The sequence below is a fragment of the Eumetopias jubatus genome, unplaced genomic scaffold, assembly GCF_037043125.1.
Source record: "Eumetopias jubatus isolate StellerSeaLion01/CBP00866 unplaced genomic scaffold, mEumJub1_p1.0 scaffold_5, whole genome shotgun sequence".
Lineage (NCBI taxonomy): Eukaryota > Metazoa > Chordata > Mammalia > Carnivora > Otariidae > Eumetopias > Eumetopias jubatus.
In genome coordinates this window covers 73,953,227-73,972,331 of record NW_028274811.1, presented here as the reverse complement: position 1 = coordinate 73,972,331, position 19,105 = coordinate 73,953,227, and the positions used below count along the sequence as shown (strand labels likewise).

The 19,105-nt window shown below is 39.9% G+C and overlaps 1 protein-coding gene across 1 annotated transcript in view; it reads right to left on the bottom strand.

The window, feature by feature from the left end:
- Positions 1-19,105, bottom strand: part of RHOBTB3 (Rho related BTB domain containing 3) — a 90,147-nt gene that overhangs the window by 6,626 nt on the left and 64,416 nt on the right. The window contains exons 8-11 of the mRNA XM_028089319.2: positions 14,475-14,587; positions 11,170-11,290; positions 6,421-6,594; positions 3,921-4,087 (exon numbers count right to left, since the gene is read on the bottom strand). Coding sequence (XP_027945120.2) covers positions 3,921-4,087; positions 6,421-6,594; positions 11,170-11,290; positions 14,475-14,587 — 575 coding nt within the window. The remainder of the gene's footprint in view (positions 1-3,920; positions 4,088-6,420; positions 6,595-11,169; positions 11,291-14,474; positions 14,588-19,105) is intronic.

Below are 19,105 nucleotides of genomic sequence, written 5' to 3'. Positions count from 1 at the left end.
AATGTCATTCCATTTTGGGACTGAGTAATATTCCACTGCATGTATATACCACATTTTATTTATTCATTCATCTGTTGATGGACATTTAAGCTGTTCACCTTTAAGCTAAATATAGCTCTTTTAAGGAAACTCAAAGATATTATATAAGCAATAAGTAATGCTAAATCGAAGAAAGATTTATAATCTCACATCTTAAGGAAGAGACTCAAGCATTGCTCTTTTAAAAAGTTATAATGTGGGAATATTTTCACATGTAAATCCACAGGTTCCTCTGATTTTCATTATACAAAAATCAGAATTTTTGAATTGTAAGACACTTTGTGGTTCATCAAATCCCACATCACATTTTACCAATTTTTATTCACCTTAACTTTCAGCATACAAATGTGAGCCATCTCAAAGGGACAGAACAAGAATGTGTAGCTATTTTAACAGAAGCCACCAGCACTATAAGATGATTAACCCAAAGCAGACAACCTACAAACAAAAGTTCAAAACATCACCTAAGGGCTGTGACTTTAAAGAGAAGGAAGATCACAGAAATGAATAGCTGGCTACAAAAACGTAGTAAAATGCAGAATTTTATTTTTGACCAAGATTTAAGATATCACAACTGTAGGCTCTTAGCGAAGATAAAGAGCGGTTCACTGTAAGAACTACTTTTTTAGAAGAATATGGCTAACCTGAGAAAGCAGGTTTATTTATTTGTTTGTTTTATGATTAAGTTATTTATTTCAGAGAGAGAGAGAAAGAGAGAGAGAGCATGCCCATGTGCACACATGAGTGGGAGGGGCAGAGGGAGAGGGAGAGAACCTTAAGCAGACTCCCAACCGAGCATGGAGCCTGATGCGACCCGGGGCTCAATCCCACAACCCCGAGATCACAACCTGAGCAGAAACCAAGAATTGGATGCTTATCTGACTGTGCCACCCAGGCACCCGAGACAAAGCAGGTTTAAACTGAAATAAACAACAGAATAAAAAAGAAAGGCTTTAAAAATACCATAAACAAAATGTTATAGCATTTAATAGCTCTGTGAAGAATAATAATGGTGGAGAAAACACCCAGAAACTCACAAGGAGATGATCAGAAACAAAACTGGTGGTCTGAAGCAGCCAAATATTAATGCACAGATTATAAGTAAGACATTAAGTTTTTTATAAGTAAGATATTGAGTTTGAAACTTTAATATGGTTAACAGGACTTCAGAGGAATCACCAAAGTTCGGCTAGTTAGGGTATAAATAGGAGCAGAGATAAGAAGATGTCTACCAGAGTTCAAAGAACTTACTCTGATTAAGGGAAAGAAGCTTCTCTTGCATGATAGAAGCCCAACTTGATGGAAACAGATGAACTTAAAGGAGAAACGTTAGGGGAAGGAGGAAGCATTAGTGGGAGAATACCAAACTGCTCAGCTATATCAAAGGTATGAAGGATGCTTTCCTGATAAACAATGCAAAGCTAGCAGAGATGACAACAGAGTGTTTGGAAATTCTGATTATTCAAAAAGCTACTCAAAGTCTAATTCTGCTAAAAGACAATTTCACCTTCCAGAAGTCAGAGAAACAATGAAGGAAAGGTTAACTAAATTCTGACCAACAGTATGAACTGGCTGGTGAACTAAAGCCTCAAACTATAAACTTCCAAGAGAACTGGCGAAGAAAATGACCCTGTTACCCTGGATTTGTAATTGCCAAATTAGGGACCACCAGGAATAGAATAAAGGAAAACTGGGAAATGGAGACTTAATCCTAGAAAATAGAAAAGTCTTCAGAAACAAACAGTAAAATTCAAAAAGGGCTGGTGTCTTAAACTTTTCAAGTTAAAGAGAAATGAATAAGGATAATTACATAATCAGAAAGCACAGAGTCAGGGAAAACAGGTCAGGAAGAACCGCTGATGACGCAACCATAAAAGACACGCACGCGTGCACGCGTGCGACCTAAAACATCAATGCAGCCGGACAGGAGATTCTCGGACGCAGGAACTAAAAGGATACGACGTGATCAGGAAAGAAAAGCTTGTGACCATTTTTTTTTTAAAGATTTTATTTATTTATTTGACAGAGAGAGACACAGCGAGAGAGGGAACACGAGCAGGGGGAGTGGCAGAGGGAGAAGCAGGCTTCCCGCCGAGCGGGGAGCCCGATGCGGGGCTCGATCCCAGGACCCTGGGACCATGTCCTGAGCTGAAGGCAGACGTTTAACTGACTGAGCCACCCAGGCGCCCCATTGTGACCATTTTTTTTTAAAGTATGACAGACTTGGTAGAAGAGTATGGAGATGATACATCAAAAATGAACGGAGGTTGTGAAAAATACCAGAATGAATGAAAAAGAAATTTTAAACTAAATCTAGAGGTTAGCTATTTATCCCAAGCTCAATGTAAATACATTACAGAGATCAAGGTCACTCAGGTTTTGGGGGGGTTGGTTTGGTTTGCTTTTACCTGCAGCAAGAATTACTATCACACTGCACTCACTGGGCCAGAGACCCTTGCGGTGTTAGCAAAGGACTTAGCCCTCGTGTGCACACTGCCTACTTGTGAGAGCGGCTTCAGCTCTGAGCTCCAACGCTGTGCAGAAGGTTACTCAGTTTTCTAAATTAAATTTTATCCTTAAAATTTAATATATATGGTCTTAACACTTGATTATGAAAGAAATGAACTCCAAAATAGTTAAGGAGACAGTAAAAGAAGACCTAGATGCTTCAAATGAATTCTTGAATCTTATGCCCAGAAATACACAGTATCACTTTATGAATTCATCTCAACGTGGAGGCAAGCTTTTAGCGGTCTTTCCTTTGCCCCATTATGTGGCTCCATTTTAGCAACTTGAAGACAAAGTTGTCCTCTTTTTCTAATTTTGGATGTTGAAGGTGATAGGGATAGCCAAATGTTGTATGCCAGATAACATTTTACAATGTCCCGGTGGATCAGATATATTCCTGTAAAGACCTCGAAGTTTCAGCTTAGGGCAAGTTCAATACAGACCATTATATTCCATGACCGCCACAAGCCTTAAAACTGTCATAAGGCAGAGGATGGAACAGTAGAATAACCAAGGGTGGGATGACGTGTCTGGATAAACCGCCTGTTCCCCTTAGGGGAATGAGGAAGTAACAGATTTCTGACTGGCACAACATCAGCAGGTTCCAGAAGACTTCAAGACCGCAAACCTAGTTTATAGATCGGCCGGGTCCTTTGTGAGATTCAGATTCTAGGGTCTCTGTGACTGCAGTTATTCATAATTAGCTTAACCGTGTAAACTCTGTTCCCTAGAATGTGTAGCAATGCAATTCTTAAAAAACAAAAAGGCCCTAAGCTTAAGAAGAAGCCAGAAAGTATGGTGTACTGTAGTAATTCTCAACTCAAATGTTTATACTGGATATACATGAGACATATCAACAAAAGGCACTTTGAAAGGATTAATGAAGTATCAATACCTCCTACAAACAACTGGGAAACTTCAAAACATGTCCATGAAGTGAAAGGATGAATGAATGAAAAAATAAATGAGTTTAGCATAACCATCTCTGTCAGTATGCATGGACCAATTCTTCTTGAACCCTGAGATGTGGCTGCTTTGGGGAAATTCAACCTAAGTTCTATTTCCTATAATGCTGATATGGCATAATAAAGCACCATACTCAGATGACTCCAATAAAGGCCATCATTCAGGTGAAAACTTTCTTATCAGCAAATTCTACCTCCTTGGGAAAAAACTGCTCAAAAATCTGATGCTTCAAAATGATCTAGCCACAGAAATTGAGGTGAGGGCACTTTACCCTCATTCGGCCAAACTTCCAAACTGAGACAAACACTAATGTATCTCTCAACAAATAGAGATTTTTTTAAAAGTAGTATAATTTTTAGAAGAATTTCTTTTTTTAATCAAACAACCAGACACACAGGGGCAAGTACCTTGGCTTTTTTGAGCAGGTCAACTATATCCAGGTTCATAGATGCCAACTCCCTGCTTGGCATGCTCTGCAGCTGCGTGATGATGAAAAGCTCACAGATGTGCTGCAGTCTGGACACCTGATACATCTCAGCACAGATCAGAAGACACATAGCCTGGAAAATGCCAGCTGAGGCAGGAAGGGAAAAAAGAGAAAATGGACAATAAAGCCGTTTCTTTTATTACCTAAAACAAAACAACAACAAAAAGCAAACAAACAACAATAAAACAAGGCTGACTATAGCAGCCAGTGTACAACAGAATGCAGAGAAAAAGCCTAGAAGTTGAGTCTGCATTCTATACTAGTATGCCATTTTATTTATTTACTTACTTATTTTTAAAGATTTTATTTTTAAGAAATCTCTACACCCAACATGTAGTACGAACTCACCACCCTGAAATCAAGAACTCACACTCCACCGACGGAGCCCGTATAAATAGGCACCCCTATTATGCCATTTTAAAAAGAATTACTTTAAGGCTTCATACTCTAAAGTGAATATTTTCATTGTTGTTTTTCAGTTCTTCAGAGAAGGCAATTCTACAATTGCCCTTAAATAATCAGTTCTAAGGCTGTTATGTAATTCTTTAGGCTAGCTAAACTAAATCCTTGTAATTTTTCTTCTCTTTAGTCCCCAAGTTTGTTTGTTGTTTTTATTGTGGCAAAACAAGCATAACATAAAATTTATCACTAACCACTTTAAAGTGTACGGTTTTTCAGTGACATTAAGGTACATTCACATTGTGGTGCAACCATCACCATCATCCATTTCCAGAACCTTTTTCTTCTTCCCAAACTGAAACTCTATACCCATTAAGCAATAACTCCCCATTTCCACCTTCCTTTAACCCCTGGCAATCGCTCAGGTTGTTTGTGTGTGTGTGTTTGTGGTTGTTTTTTTTTAAGCTTCCCTAGACGTGATTTTTCAGGTTATCCTCTTTTTAAGTTCTCCTTAAATTTCTTGCATTGTTTTGTAGCTAGGAACCAAGAACACTGTGTATGATCCATACTTAACACAATGAATAGATCATCTTTCTTTCTGCGATTTCCCAATACAAACATTCTAGTACTGATCTACTTTCTGATTATTAATTTTGACTCATTTTCTCCCCACACCTTTTACCAAGTTTTAAAGTGCTTTGTCCTATAGTTATTAGTGCTTCTCTAAGCATTTTTTCTAATTAGCAAAAGAAGACCTAAAATTTGAAGCTTCAATTTATTAGTGGGAGGATGACTGAGAAACTAAATTTTCTTATTATTCTAAATCTGGGTAAAAATTTTTATTTAACATACAAATTCACCAGTATTAAAATAATAAAATAAACAATAACACACATTCTGATGAGAATCGATGCTTTCATTTTTATCAAGCAAATATAATAAGCCCGTCTTTAACACTGACAGTAGCAACTGTAACTGGCTCCAAAGTACTTTACAGCTGGCTGCAAGACCAGAATTAATTCAGTTAAAAAAGGAATTTTCTTTTTTTGAACTTCTAAAACCTTTCACTAGAGGGCTCATGACTTGTTTAAAACTTAAGAGATTTTAAATAGCAAAGGTTGAAAAACTTCTTAATCTAAAAGTGAAAGCAATAAATCTGAAGAGAGCGATGGTCTGAAATGTGTTTTCTTTTTATATTTGCTAGAATACCTGGCCAGGTCCTGTAATCAAGGTTTCGGGCTCCTTGACTAATTAAGTAAACTGCCAGGGATTTATTCTAGTTGTGTTTGTGGTAGTTGTGTTTGTGGTGGGAGCCATCTAGTGGCCAGAGGATGAAGATGAATTAAGGGGGCTTCTGTGCCAGCATCCCAAGGCTCTAGGACTGTAGAAAGGATTTTGCGATTTCTCCAAGGAGACCTCCAGCTAGTAAAAAAACCTGCAAGGTCTGTTCTAACCTATAGCTGCCAAAGATGATTAGTTTTTAGTCAAAGATAGTCCTAATTCAGTAAATAGGGATATAAATCCTCCAGTCTGCTGGGTATCCTAAACATCTCAGGAAAAGTTTTTGGAGAAGTTAAAGGAGAGTATGACTGTAGGAGTAGTCAGAAGAAGGCTTTAAAAAAAACCCTCACATTCTCTGAGCCACAGAGATGACCAAGGGGTCTCAGAATATTCAAAGTCCTTAAAAGTGCCTCAATCACAAGTTAGAGCCATAAAAGCAGCTGCCCAAACCTCTTCTCTTTATGGAAGGGATGTTCCAATCTGTAGAATTAGTCCCTGGGTACCACAAAACACCTCCATTTCTAGGTGTCCACATAATCACCACACTGTTGGGGCTGGCTGGGATGTGAGAACTGACTGAAAATTCATGGTCATCCCAATACCACCTTACCTGACTAGCACATTCCATGATGTCAACTCTGATCAATCTTAAGAAAAAAAAATTTCATAGAAAGCACTTTATCAAAATGAGTGACAAGGAAATAAATTGTAAGATATTATCTAATATTTAGACTGCTCACCTGGGCAACAGGAGTCTGTGTATAGGTATTCTAAGAATGACAAGAAAGTCTCTTTGGAAACACCATAAACTGGGATCAGAACACTCTTTGCTTCCATGTAATTCCCATTAAACATGGCTGCCATCACTTCACAACGGGCCACCAGGATGGCCCTGTGGGCTGGCACCGTTGTACCTGCAAGGTTTGAAAGAGAAAAGTTAAGTTACACAAGCTTGCAGAGTTGTTATTCTAGCAATTTCCCTGTCAATTAGAGTGGTATTGCGTTAGGCACAGCTAAGCTGATGTCAGAAAGCAAAGTCTGGGGATCAGGAACTTCTTAGTTTTTAATTGAAAAACAGAGTTCAAAAGTTGATTTGGAAACGGACAGTTTATAAGACAGGCAATTATCTGTTACTCAGTTTATATTTTCTGAAGATAGAAACACTGAAATATTCTGCTTCCTGTTTTTATAATGAAACATGCATCCTTTGCAATTGGCTTGAAATACCATCACCCATTCTTACCCATGTGCCTCCCAAGAAAACACTGCCATTATCCTTGGACACACTCAAAGAACAGGTCCTGGCCATGCTTCCCCTTATGAGAAAGAGGAAACTGTAGAAGGTGAACTATCCCTTGGCCTAAGCAACCCATATGTTACCACAAGTATGGCAAGGGACTCTTGTGTGGAGCCAAGGGGAGCATTTCAGAAGTTATGGAAAATTTGGGAGGGGACGACCTAGTCCCTGATGTCTCTCCAGTGTACTACCTCCTCAGGGAACAGTGCTGCTTCTGGAAGAGCCAGAGCTACTTTAAATTTTAAAGTTCCCTCAGCCCGTACCCTTCTCTGAAGCTCATTAAACTAAACTGACTCTCTAGCGAAAGCCCGCTAAGTTCTCCAGCTACTGGGCCGTCCCACCAAGGCAGCACCAGATGGCACATGGTTGGGGAAGCAGTTCTCAACACTCCCAGCACCTTAGGAAACCACGAATCCGCAGCGAGCCTTCAGTTCAGTCTGCATCAGTTTGACGCATCATTACTGAGCACCCACCATGTGCTAATCGCTACGTTACATACCAAAGATACAAAGATGAAAAAGACAAAACTACCCTGCTTGGGAGCAGTCACGCTTTTAGTTTGGTGGAAGACAACACAGCCAATGTGAATGATGAAGCCTTCCAAAAGGTAACTCTATGAACCAAACCACTCTGCTCTGCTCAAGAGTCTTCACCTATACATCCCTCAAATCTCAGACCTCTCAGGAGCACATATTCTATGCTATGTAAAATATTCTAAGATATTTTACAATGAGGGGCACCTGGGTGGCACAGCCAGTTAAGCATCCAACTCTTGGAGCCCACCATCAGGTTCTGTGCTCAGCATGGAGTCTGCTTAAAAGATTCTCTCTCCCTCTGTCCCCCTTTCCCTCTCTCCCAAATAAATCAGTAAGTCTTTAAAAAAATTTTAAAAAATATTTGCAATGATTGGATTCTTCAGCTTCTTTAAATCCAAGCAAAACATCTTCTGATTCAGAAGAGTTCCACCTAAGCCCAGTGACTTCCTCCAAAGCCATGAATCCCTTCAGATTCACAAACAATGCCAAACATTCCCAGCTCTGAGCTCAACACTTAAGAGCTATGATTTGCACAAATGCACCTCCCAGAGGAGCAGGGAGGGGAGGCTACATACAGTGAACATTGCTACCGAGTCATCACACACCTGCTATAGCAGGCATCATCCCCTCCCTGCTCCTTTGCCGGTGGGCCGCCAGCTCTCACTGGAACAGTGTCCACCGAGGGGGACAGCCAGTTTCCATGATTAAACATGCTCCATTACCTTTGTACACATCAATTCACAAAGAATCCAAACAGGTAATTCAGTTGGGCTTGTAATTATAAGGTTTTAAAATCTGAAGTAGGACTATTGAAAAAAAGAAAAGGAAAAGCAGAAGCATGGCTTAGACAAACTAGACAGCCTCTCATTTGTGTTGACTGACCCCAAATACCAAATGGACAGGAGATGGGGAAGGAATCTGACAAGTAACCTCGGAATTTTAACAGAAATTTTCCATTGATAATGTAGTTACAACAGAGTTATAAGACCAGCAAAGAAAACACCCAGTATCTTAAAGTACTGTCAAACCTGTTTCAAGCTTTGAATTTGATTTGGAAAACCATTATACCACCAGTTCGGAAAATCATCACTTCTGTTTCTCACCTTTTTCCAACTACTGTTTGGTATTATAAACTGTTCCATTGTGAAACCATAATGCAATACACCTCAGTATAGTCACATTTTTCAACATAGTATATAAACTATATAAATAGATAAACACTGTATCAAATATACCAAATGAACACAATCCAGTGTTTTGGGTTTTTTTTAAGATTTTATTTATCTATTTGACAGAGAGATAGAGAGCACAAGCAGGGGAAGTGGCAGGCAAAGGGAGAAGCAGGCTCCCCACTGAGCAGGGAGCCCGATGTGGGGCTCGATCCCAGAATCCTGGGATCAATACCTGAGCAGAAGGCAGACTAAATGAGCCACCCAGGCACCCCAACAATCCAGTGTTCTTATACCAACCAGCAATAAGATAAAGCTGAAGAATTAAAGAGGGGGGGAAGCATCAATTTTCTAGTGAAAAGATAAACAAGTTCTTTGAAAATGTCAAGGCCTAAAGTATCTTTCCTTTGTAGAATTCAATTGCTGTTAACAGTTTTAGAAACTTTTTTTTAAATGAAAATGCTTAAGAGTGAAATAAAATTTGAAAGCCCAAGTTTTCTAATAACCTTAACATAAATTATCAAAGATCTTTGTTTTTATTATACACTAAAGTAAAATCCTACATTTGTCATACCTTCTTTGCATTACTCTCCAAGTTTCAAAAATGAAATTTTTAGAATTTTTTTGTTTTACTCTGAAAACAGGAAACCTGCCTAGTTCAAGAGAGATTTAGAATATGTACCATCAAGCCTTTACATATACCCTTACATGCACCGCCCCGATCCTCAGGACCACTGTACCGGGTAGAAATCTGTATCCCCATGTTACAGGCGAGGAAACAAAGGATCAGAAAGGTAAAGCACTACCACACCAGGACGCTAAATATGCACCCACAGAAGATCCCAACCAGGTCTCTCCAGTCCTGGTCACTACCTCCTCAGCAAGCTTAACACGAAAAATGACCTTTTAGAAGCTATCTGGTTCACCTTCTTCACTCTGGAAATGAGAAGACTTCATAAAGCGAGACGCATTAGCGGTCCTACAGATACATGCTGGTTGGAATGCAAAGCTGAGGCTAAATAAACTAGGGTTGCAGATGAGTCTGCCTCCAGAGGAGACAACACTGCTCCCTTCTGCACACTAGAGCTCCCTCCCCAAATTCCAGAAGCTAGGCTTGCCTCTCCTCCCACACATGGCAGAGGTTGCTAGAGCCCGCTTCCACCCATGCCTGCTTGTCTCAGCTCCTGACCTTGGGAGGCCTTGGTTTTTGAGCTGAGGAGGCTACAAAGAGCAGTAGAGCAGCTGAGTCTCAGCAAAGGCCCACAACTAGCCCGCCCACGCCCAGTCTCTGCACAGCTGGCGGCACGGGCAGGGGCCTGCAAAAGAGCTGGCAGGTGGAATTGTGAGACAAAAGCAAGAGATGCTAAGGAGAAATAATTCTCCACATCACTCTCTTTTCTCTTTATATTTTCATATGTTTCATACTCCTTTTGAAAAACTTTTCAGTAGGTTACACTAACATGATGTTTGGGGGAAGGCCTCCTATGCAAATTATAAGCAAATACAGTCTCTTGTTTACTCCCCCCCCAAATCATTTTTTATGTAGTTCAAAGTCACTCTTCTTGTCCCATTCTCAGTGTCTCATGTGCACATTTCAAACAGTGCTGATTGGAGCTTATCAGAGGGCACTTGGGAAGTTTCCAATACACTGTCTTGGCAAGTGGCCAAAATTAAAATGAATCTTTCTGAGGAAAAAATTTAAAAAGCAAATGACTGTTAGCTGCCATACATTTCTATCATAAAATTATAATTCTTTCTTCTAGTAATAGTCTACTTGAAGTTCTACTTAATGCATGTGGAAACAACTCCTAACCTTCCTGCAGAATTGAAGGTACCTGACAATTCACTTGCAAGATTATGCTTTTAATCTACTGAAGTGGCAAAATTACCCAAGCGGATAATCAATAATGGGCATTAAAACAACTTATCATTATTAAAATTAGGTAGCATTACTTTCCTACAGAGATAAAAAGCAGCTCTCAATTGCTCTGGTGATAATTCTCAGAGGGCCGTGAGAAATAAATGTAGCAATACCTACCCAGGCCTAATGTGAGGCAGGCATGGCCCTCAATGCTTGCTTAGTTCCTTTGCTCAAATAGAAAGGAAGAGAACTGGATAAATTACAGGTAATATAATGTGAAGGGGGCTGGTTTCAGATGATTCAACAACTAGTATCTCAAAGAAATAAAGGGACAAAAATATACAATGAGGTGATATTACAGAGCATTCCATTCCACGCTGGTTCCTAAAAACTAATGAAGCCTATGGTAAGGGGGAAAAAAACCTAGGAAAACATAAATTTCTTTCCTTGTTTTAACAAAATACTTCATTTCCCTAGATTTTGCTGAAATTCAGCCAGTATTAATCTATATCCTGCATTGAGAATAGTTATTTCTTCACCCAAAATATTCAAGGTTGAAATAGAAAGTTAGGTAAGAAAATAAGAAATAAAAACAAGTACTGAACTTTGTAAAAATTGAACCCTACCTTGTATTTCGAAGACAACGTCAGCAAGCATTGGTTTATTAAGGAAAAACTTGAGGGAAGTGTTATAAAACCACAGAGGTTTTCTGGCTTGATAAGTTTTGCAATTCCTTAGACAATTAATCTATAAGGGAAAACAAAAATACAAGTGGAAATGTTGTACAATATGCTCTGTTAATAAATATATAGGTTGGTTAGAGAATTTGGAGAACTGCACTAAATGTCTGAAGAAATAACGATTCCCTCCTCCATGGCACTTGTGCTCCTAGCTGTCATGGGAACTTGCTCTCAAGAATGACATGCTCTCCCTAAGAGGGAGCAGCACGGCTCTGTGTAACATTCTGAGCAGTGAGCGAACTGGCTATGGGAAAACACAGCTCTCTGGCTGAGAAACGTGGGGCCCTGAATCCACCCACATCCCCTTTAGCTGGGAAACAGACAATGCTCAACCTCATATGAATGCCTGATAAAATATGTTCACATAAAAAACCTGTTTGCTTTCCCTAACTAAAGAGGTACACACACAAAAATTTGTCATTTTAAAAAACATCTATTTTCCCCCATCATATCATGTCCTACTACTTACTAGATCAACATTAAAATACCTGAAAGTAATTAACTGATTCATCTCTGTCTTAATGTACAGTCTTATAATCCTACCCACAGCTGGGATTCCTGGAACCTCTCAAAGGTTGCCTGGATCTCTGCTCCGGAGTTCCAGAGAACCAATGCCATGACTACACCTATCTGTGCTCGCACACAGGCTCACTCTAGGTGGTGGCCCCCCATAATAGTGCCTCTACCTGACTCAGCAGTCTCCAGCCCCCCACTACACCCCACTTAGGCTTTGGTGCTTTGTTTATCCTTCCTGTAATCTTTCAGACATTCCTTTGTTCCAACCCCAGAATTCAAGAGCCAGCCCCTCTTCCCTCCCCCTCCCACCATTTCCCTAGCTGAATCTCAGGACCTCTGCCTGGGTCAGAACTCTGACCTCTGCTTGGCTATCCAGGGAATATGGAAAGCTTCATCCCTAAGAAATAATCAAGCATACAACTGCAGCAGTAAGAATAAATGGCACCTACTCTCCACTCTGGATTAATCCACTCTGGTGGGAAACTAACATCTTTGGTAAGAGGAAAACAAACTATTATCCTTCCTCAAAAGGAGGAAGAAAACACACTCCAGAATGATTTCCATGGGCAAGGCAGAGAAACAAAACAGGATCATACAAATCCTGCTCCTATAAAGCATGTTCTCAGATCCTGTACACAACCTACCTACCTTAATACACATCAAAGGAACTGGTAGAGAGGATTCAGGTGAATGCCACACACAAAGCAGAGCAAGTCAAAAAGCAGCACAGAATTTGAGAATCAGCAAGGGCTTTAGAAATCATCATCTATTCCTCTTCTTACAGAAAGTCCTGAGAAGACTTGCTCAAAGCCAGAAATAATTCATGCCAACTCACAAACTGAATGTACATTTCCTGATTCCTAACTCAGGGTTATAGCTCTGTGTTGTACTCAGTGAAAGAGAGACCTTTACCCCAGGAAAGCACAGGAAGAAAGCACAGAACTCATCTCTCCTCCTGTACAAAGAAGGGAATTTAGTTCAATATCATGGAATTGTCCAGCCCCAATCCTCTTCCCCAAAAAGAATTCATTTTTTCTCAGTACTCAAAGGAATGACTGCTTAAAATCACACTCAAGGAAAGGCTCAGGTTTAGAACAAGAGGCAACACTTCTGTCTTCCCCATTCATATAAAGGTTATGAATTTGTATGTCATGAATACTATGTAGATGTAGATCATGTATGGATAGATCGATCGATCAATCATGAATCTGTGTCAACAGATTCCTTTGTCACCCATGCCTTGAATGTGAAGGTAAAAAAGATAGGAATATAGCAGCTTGGACAGAACACTGATATACATGGTGCACATTTTCACCAGTCTATAAACAAGTAATCTAGAGAACTTTCGAAAAACAGAATGCAGGTTTATGCACACAGTTCTACAAAAGCATTATTTAGTTGAATTAGATGGCAAGAGAGCTACCACTCTGCCATGCCCTGGAAAACTGCACAGCTTCTGCATACCTGCTTCCGTGTATGACTGAAATAAGAAAAGGCTTGCTCTCAATTCCATGTTACTTTGTTCAGTTTTTTTTTTCTTAAATAAGTCAGGAATCTTCATTAAAAGCTAGTACCGTTTTAAAATATTAACTTAAAATGTCATTAACTTAGGTTGTAGAATTGACTAAGTCATCTGTATAAAAAAAACTCAAGGAATGATCATTTCTCTTACATTTAACATAAGTCTATATTCTGCTGAGCACTGCACATAGCTTACCTTTTTACCTACTGTAGCCAATTTGTTTAGCACATAATCTGAAATAAGAATACACTGGCTCAAGTGTATAATGTAGTTATCTCTAAAATGAACAAATTTATTTTTATTTTTATTTTTTTTTAAAGATTTTATTTATTTGAGAGAGAGAATGAGAGAGAGAGAGAGCGGGGTGGGGGGAGGATCAGAGGGAGAAGCAGCCTCCCTGCTGAGCAGGGAGCCCGATGTGGGACTCGGTCCTGGAACTCCAGGATCATGACCTGAGCCGAAGGCAGTCACTTAACCAACTGAGCCACCCAGGCGCCCAGCAAATTTATTTTTTAAAGCCCTTACAGACTGGACAGTCTAAGGGACTGGAGTTTTAACATGCACACATTTAGGACTGTATACAAAGTCTGTATTTTATAACCTTTGACCTGGTTTATGATTTTATTTTATTTTATTTTATTTTTGACCTGGTTTATAATTTTAAACCTATACGAGATGAGAAATAAATCCTTAACTGTCTAGCTGATCAAACAGATTTCTCAGAACTCTTGAAAAAGGCACACAGAGAAACTGCCTTGCTCTTGAAAACTACTTGGACTTAAATTTGGAGAAGTGAGAAAGCATCCCCTTTAACAAGCTTAACTGGAACTGGATAGATTCAACAGCCCTTCATTCTTGACATAGACTGCATATTCTTGGAGCTATCCAGGGGAATGTTTCAGAGGATGGAATTCACAAATCAACATTTTAAAGACATGACTCACACATATTTTGATTCTTACATGAATTAAAATCTGAGATAGTAAGAAATACGTTTGTGTTTAAAATATTCAAATGGCAAAAATAGACTCAAGAAAAACATATTTCTACACCGTTGACTCTTCTCATGACTCAATATTATTCATTTATCATCGTATATATGTTAAAGTTCAGGGAACATCAAAATAAACTGATTTTCAATAAAGTAATTTACCTTTCCTGGTGTTTTCAAAATACATTTAACTTTCTCAATTACACTTGAAACATCCCCAGAATCTTTCACTTTCTTCCTGATGTCTTCTTCCAATTCTTCCCATTGAAAAGCACCTGTAGACAAATTAATATATGTTAGATTTTTATGTTAAAACAGGAAGTACAAAAGTAAATCTCTCATTAGATAGCACTTTCAGTATTTTCTTTTTTCTTTACCAAATATATATCCTTGTAATTACACTAAAACATTTAAACAGTTCTCACATTTTTAAAAACTCAGTTTGCCTTCCCCTAATGTATTTCTCAAAACCTGAAATCTGCCTCCCTAGACAGCTGTCAACTCTTTATAATAGATGGTCACCTAAAAATGACAGCAACGGCCAGAATATTAGTTGCCATCACAAGTAGTCCTTCCTACACTCAAATTACTTACTTGCCTGGGCTAAGAAGGCAGATGTGGTTTTTTTTTCCTAATTGACTTAAATCATACTAATCCTGGAGGGCAGTGACTACCATCAGGTAGAAGAAAGAGCAGTAGGAACAGAATGCATTCAGAAAGTCTCACGCATGATCAGGGTCAGAGAAGGATGTTCAATAGCCATCTCTACAGACCCAACCTGAAGAAGGGAGGTAGATACTGTCCTGATGAGCTATCTGACCACTGCACTGGAGCAAAATCACTGCACCTGGTCCCTCCCTCCCTTTGTCCTCACCCCACCCCACTTCCAAGCTATCTCTTCCCAGGCTCATTTCACGTCTGTCTACACTGTCAGCCCCTTTCCACTGTGTCTTTTTTTTTTTTTTTAAGATTTTACTTATTTATTTGACAGAGAGAGAGACAGCAAGAGAGGAAAGACAAGCAGGGGGAGTGGGAGAGGGAGAAGCAGGCTTCCCGTCGAGCAGGGAGCCCGATGTGGGGCTCGATCCCAGGACCCTGGGATCATGTCCTGAGCCGAAGGCAGACGCTTAACGACTGAGCCACCCAGGCGCCCCACCTTTCCTCTGTGTCTTACAAAACTGTTTGATGGTCAGCAAAAGTTCTCCTTTCTCCAAGCACTTCTCTCGCTTGGCTTACCACAGCTTCCCATACAGCCTACCTGCTCCTCAGTGGCCTTCTCCTCATTGACTCAATCCCGATACTCAGTGCTGATACGTTTCCAAAAGTACAATCCTGATGATGATATTTGAAGAGATGACCCCTATCTATCCCATGGCTTACAGAAAGTCCTAATGCCTAAAAGTATAATTAACCAAGGTGTAGTGTGGGCGGGTATAATTGGGAGACCCAGGCTCTAGTTCTACCTCTGCCATTAATTACTGGTGTGACTTGAAGCAAGTCCTCTCACCTCTGCATAACTCAAAATCCTTTTCGATCTATCTCTTTCTTCTGATCTTCCCCTTTCTGTATCCAGAACTTTGCCAGATGCCTTCATGGACATCAGGGATGGGGAGAGCACATAACAAACATTACTGAACCAATGAGATCAGGCAATTGCAGCCAGGCTGAGCCAACCAGATCCAAAGCTACTCTGAAGAGTCAAGTGATAGCCCAGAGGCTCTCAGGCGTCATTATAGTTGAGCCCTGTAGCACTGGGCGCTCTAGAGTATCTTTAAACTTCCCCTCACCTAACCTTCATGATTGCTACAGTGTATCCTGAGGAGAGGGGGCAGGGGAGGGAGAGCCCTGATCTGGGCCATTTGCTACCTCTGTGGTGCAAATACTCGCACCATGGCCACATTCAAGCCACCAACACGACACCACAGAGCACAGAGCTGGGAAGAGAGAAACCCAGTAGGCTCTTATAAGCTGGTGCCAACCAGCTCCAGCAGCACCACTGTTTCTTCCTACCCTTGATGCTCTTTTCCTGACTTCACTGTCGGCTCTCCTCCCTTCTCAAATTCCCAAAGGTTTGCAGTCAAGAAACACCCGGGTTTTTTGTTTTCATTTTTTGGCACTAAGGATTTTTAACTTTAAAGGCACATACTCTTTTCACTATCTGATATTTTCTTTGCATTGTCTCTCCAGAAAATTTCCTATACACACAGAGACATTATGGTCTACATTAAAATGTCCTAAGTAAAAGAACCACTGAGAAACCAACAGAACCCACATCAAAAGAATTTTTGCCAGTGATTCTCAACTATAGCTGTGCAGTACATTTACCTGGAGATCCTTCATAAAACACCATCAAGGAGGTATCAGTCCCAGACCAATTAAATTAGGATTTCTGGGGCTGGAGCCGAGACATCATTTTAAAAGCCTCCCAGGGGATTTTAAGGTGCACTGAGTGCTGATCATCACTGCTCTTCCTTCAGACACTTCACCCATGATCAAAACCCAGGATCAGTGGTATGCAGCCAACAGGTATTTTTTCATTGTCTACACTCACACATGTTAAAGGAGAACAGATATTAGCTCTTAAAAATAAATTGTATTAACGAATACCTACACAGTATCTCCATTCAGAATATTATCTGAGAAAGCAAGAATTAAGTTGAAATACATGGGATTAACAGCAGGTAAATGCCTACAGGCCACTCATTTGTCTCAGAATAGACACAAAAGGATCCAATAACTAAAGATGAAAGACCAGTTCATAGGGCACTCTAAGGATTGGGCTGTTCTTATAATTAGAAATGTATGCCAAGTCATCTTTGACATGTTTTGGTCCAAATAAAATAATAATCCTTATACTGGGATTTTCTTTTCCTTTTTTTAATTGTGGTAAAAACATTTAGCATGTGGGGCGCCTGGGTGGCTCAGTCGACTAAGTGTCCAACTCTTGCTTTCGGCTCAGGTCATGATCTCGGGGACTTGGAATCGAGCCCCTGTCAGGCTCTGTGCTCAGCAGGGAGTCTGCTTGAGGATTCTCTCTCTCTCCCTCTAAAATAAACCTTAAAAAAAAAAGAACATCTAACATGTGATCTATCTTTTTGACAGAATTTTAGGTGTACATTACAGTGTTGTTAACAATAGCCATGATATTGTACAGCAGGTCTCTAGAACTTACTCATCTTGCATAACTGACTGGGATTTTCTATTTAGTTAACTTCTCAGAGCACTGATTGAATTGACTGAGGTTCTTAGGGAGCATGTTATACTCATGCATACAAGCTGCACTTTTAGGTAGTGCAGGAAAGAGCATACCACAGAATAATTCCAAGAGCTGAAAGATACTAGGCAAGCTGAAGATGAAAGCTCCTTTCCACATGTTCGTTTACTATGGCGGCATTTCAATAAGGGATGTGAAATTCTAAGGGCCATCTGTCGTATGAAAAGCTCAAAGCAAAATTCTTGAGGCTCTGACATACATTTCAATTCCTAACCATCTGAAATTGGGTGCATCAGGAATTTGCAAGCATAAAGACTATCAGGTATTATAAGAATGTCACAACTATATGCCAATAAAGGATGACTCGATGAAGACCCACAAACTGCTGGCCTCGCTCTCTCTTTGAGGAATAGTCTTTCAGTACTTATACACTATACAGTGTTAGCTGTTACCCAATAGAAAATTAACATACACAAAACACATACTTTTACCGTGTCTATTTATTTAGGAATTTTCATAGGAGAATACTCTGAAACCTTATGTTAACCAGACCATTAAACAGACCCTTCCTAAATATAGGACCTAAACATCCATGGTGACACATATATACAAAATTTCAAATTCCTAAAGATTAAAAAGAAGTATGTTATTTAGAGGAAATTAAGACATTCTTTGAAATTTGGTTTAAAAAAAAAAGTAGGAGATAGACTGAAGATGGTTTTTCAGTCCATGTTTGCTCAGGGCAAATATTCCTGAGCATGCTGTGTCATGGAGTTCTACCTCTGTGTTACTGACCCAACAGACACGAGTACAAACAGCTCCTGTCTTCACTGCCCACCTAACATAACCTGTGGGTAGGCCAGGGCTTCTGTGAAGAAAGCACTGCGTAACTGAGTCTTAAAACTTATGCTCAGTTCAAAAGTTTTAAAACGCTCAACAACAGCAGGAAGAAAAAAAGCAAAACAAAAATCCCTTAAGACTGTCGTCTTTACTGAAGTCTCTAAATATATATATATTTTTAAAACTTTAATTTGTTAAAAAATATTTTCTTTTTTTATTTATTGAGAGAGAGAGACAGCATAAGCAAGGGTGAGAGGTAGAGAGGGAGGAAGAAGCAGACTCCCTGCTGAGCAGGGAGCCCGACATGGGGCTCCATCCCAGGACCCCAGACATGACCTGAACCAAAGGTCGATGCTTAACCGAGAGAGCCATCCAGATATCCGTGATAAAAAAATATTTTCTAAATAAATGGTAACCTATGCACAAAGACTAGAGGATAAAACAAAACATCAGTAAGTGTTTTGACATCTAAGAGTAGGAATTGGATTGATTTTTTCCTCAACAAATTTTCTCCATTTTTTCACAATTGTCTTTACTGTACAAGTACAGCTTTAATATCTTTTTAAACATAATTTAAACACAATGTGGGGCGCCTGGGTGGCTCAGTCGTTAAGCGTCTGCCTCCGGCTCAGGTCATGATCCCAAGGTCCTGGGATCGAGCCCCGTATTGGGCTCCCGGCTCAGCGGGGAGCCTGCTTCTCCCTCTCCCACTCCCCCTGCTTGTGTTCCTGCTCTCCTG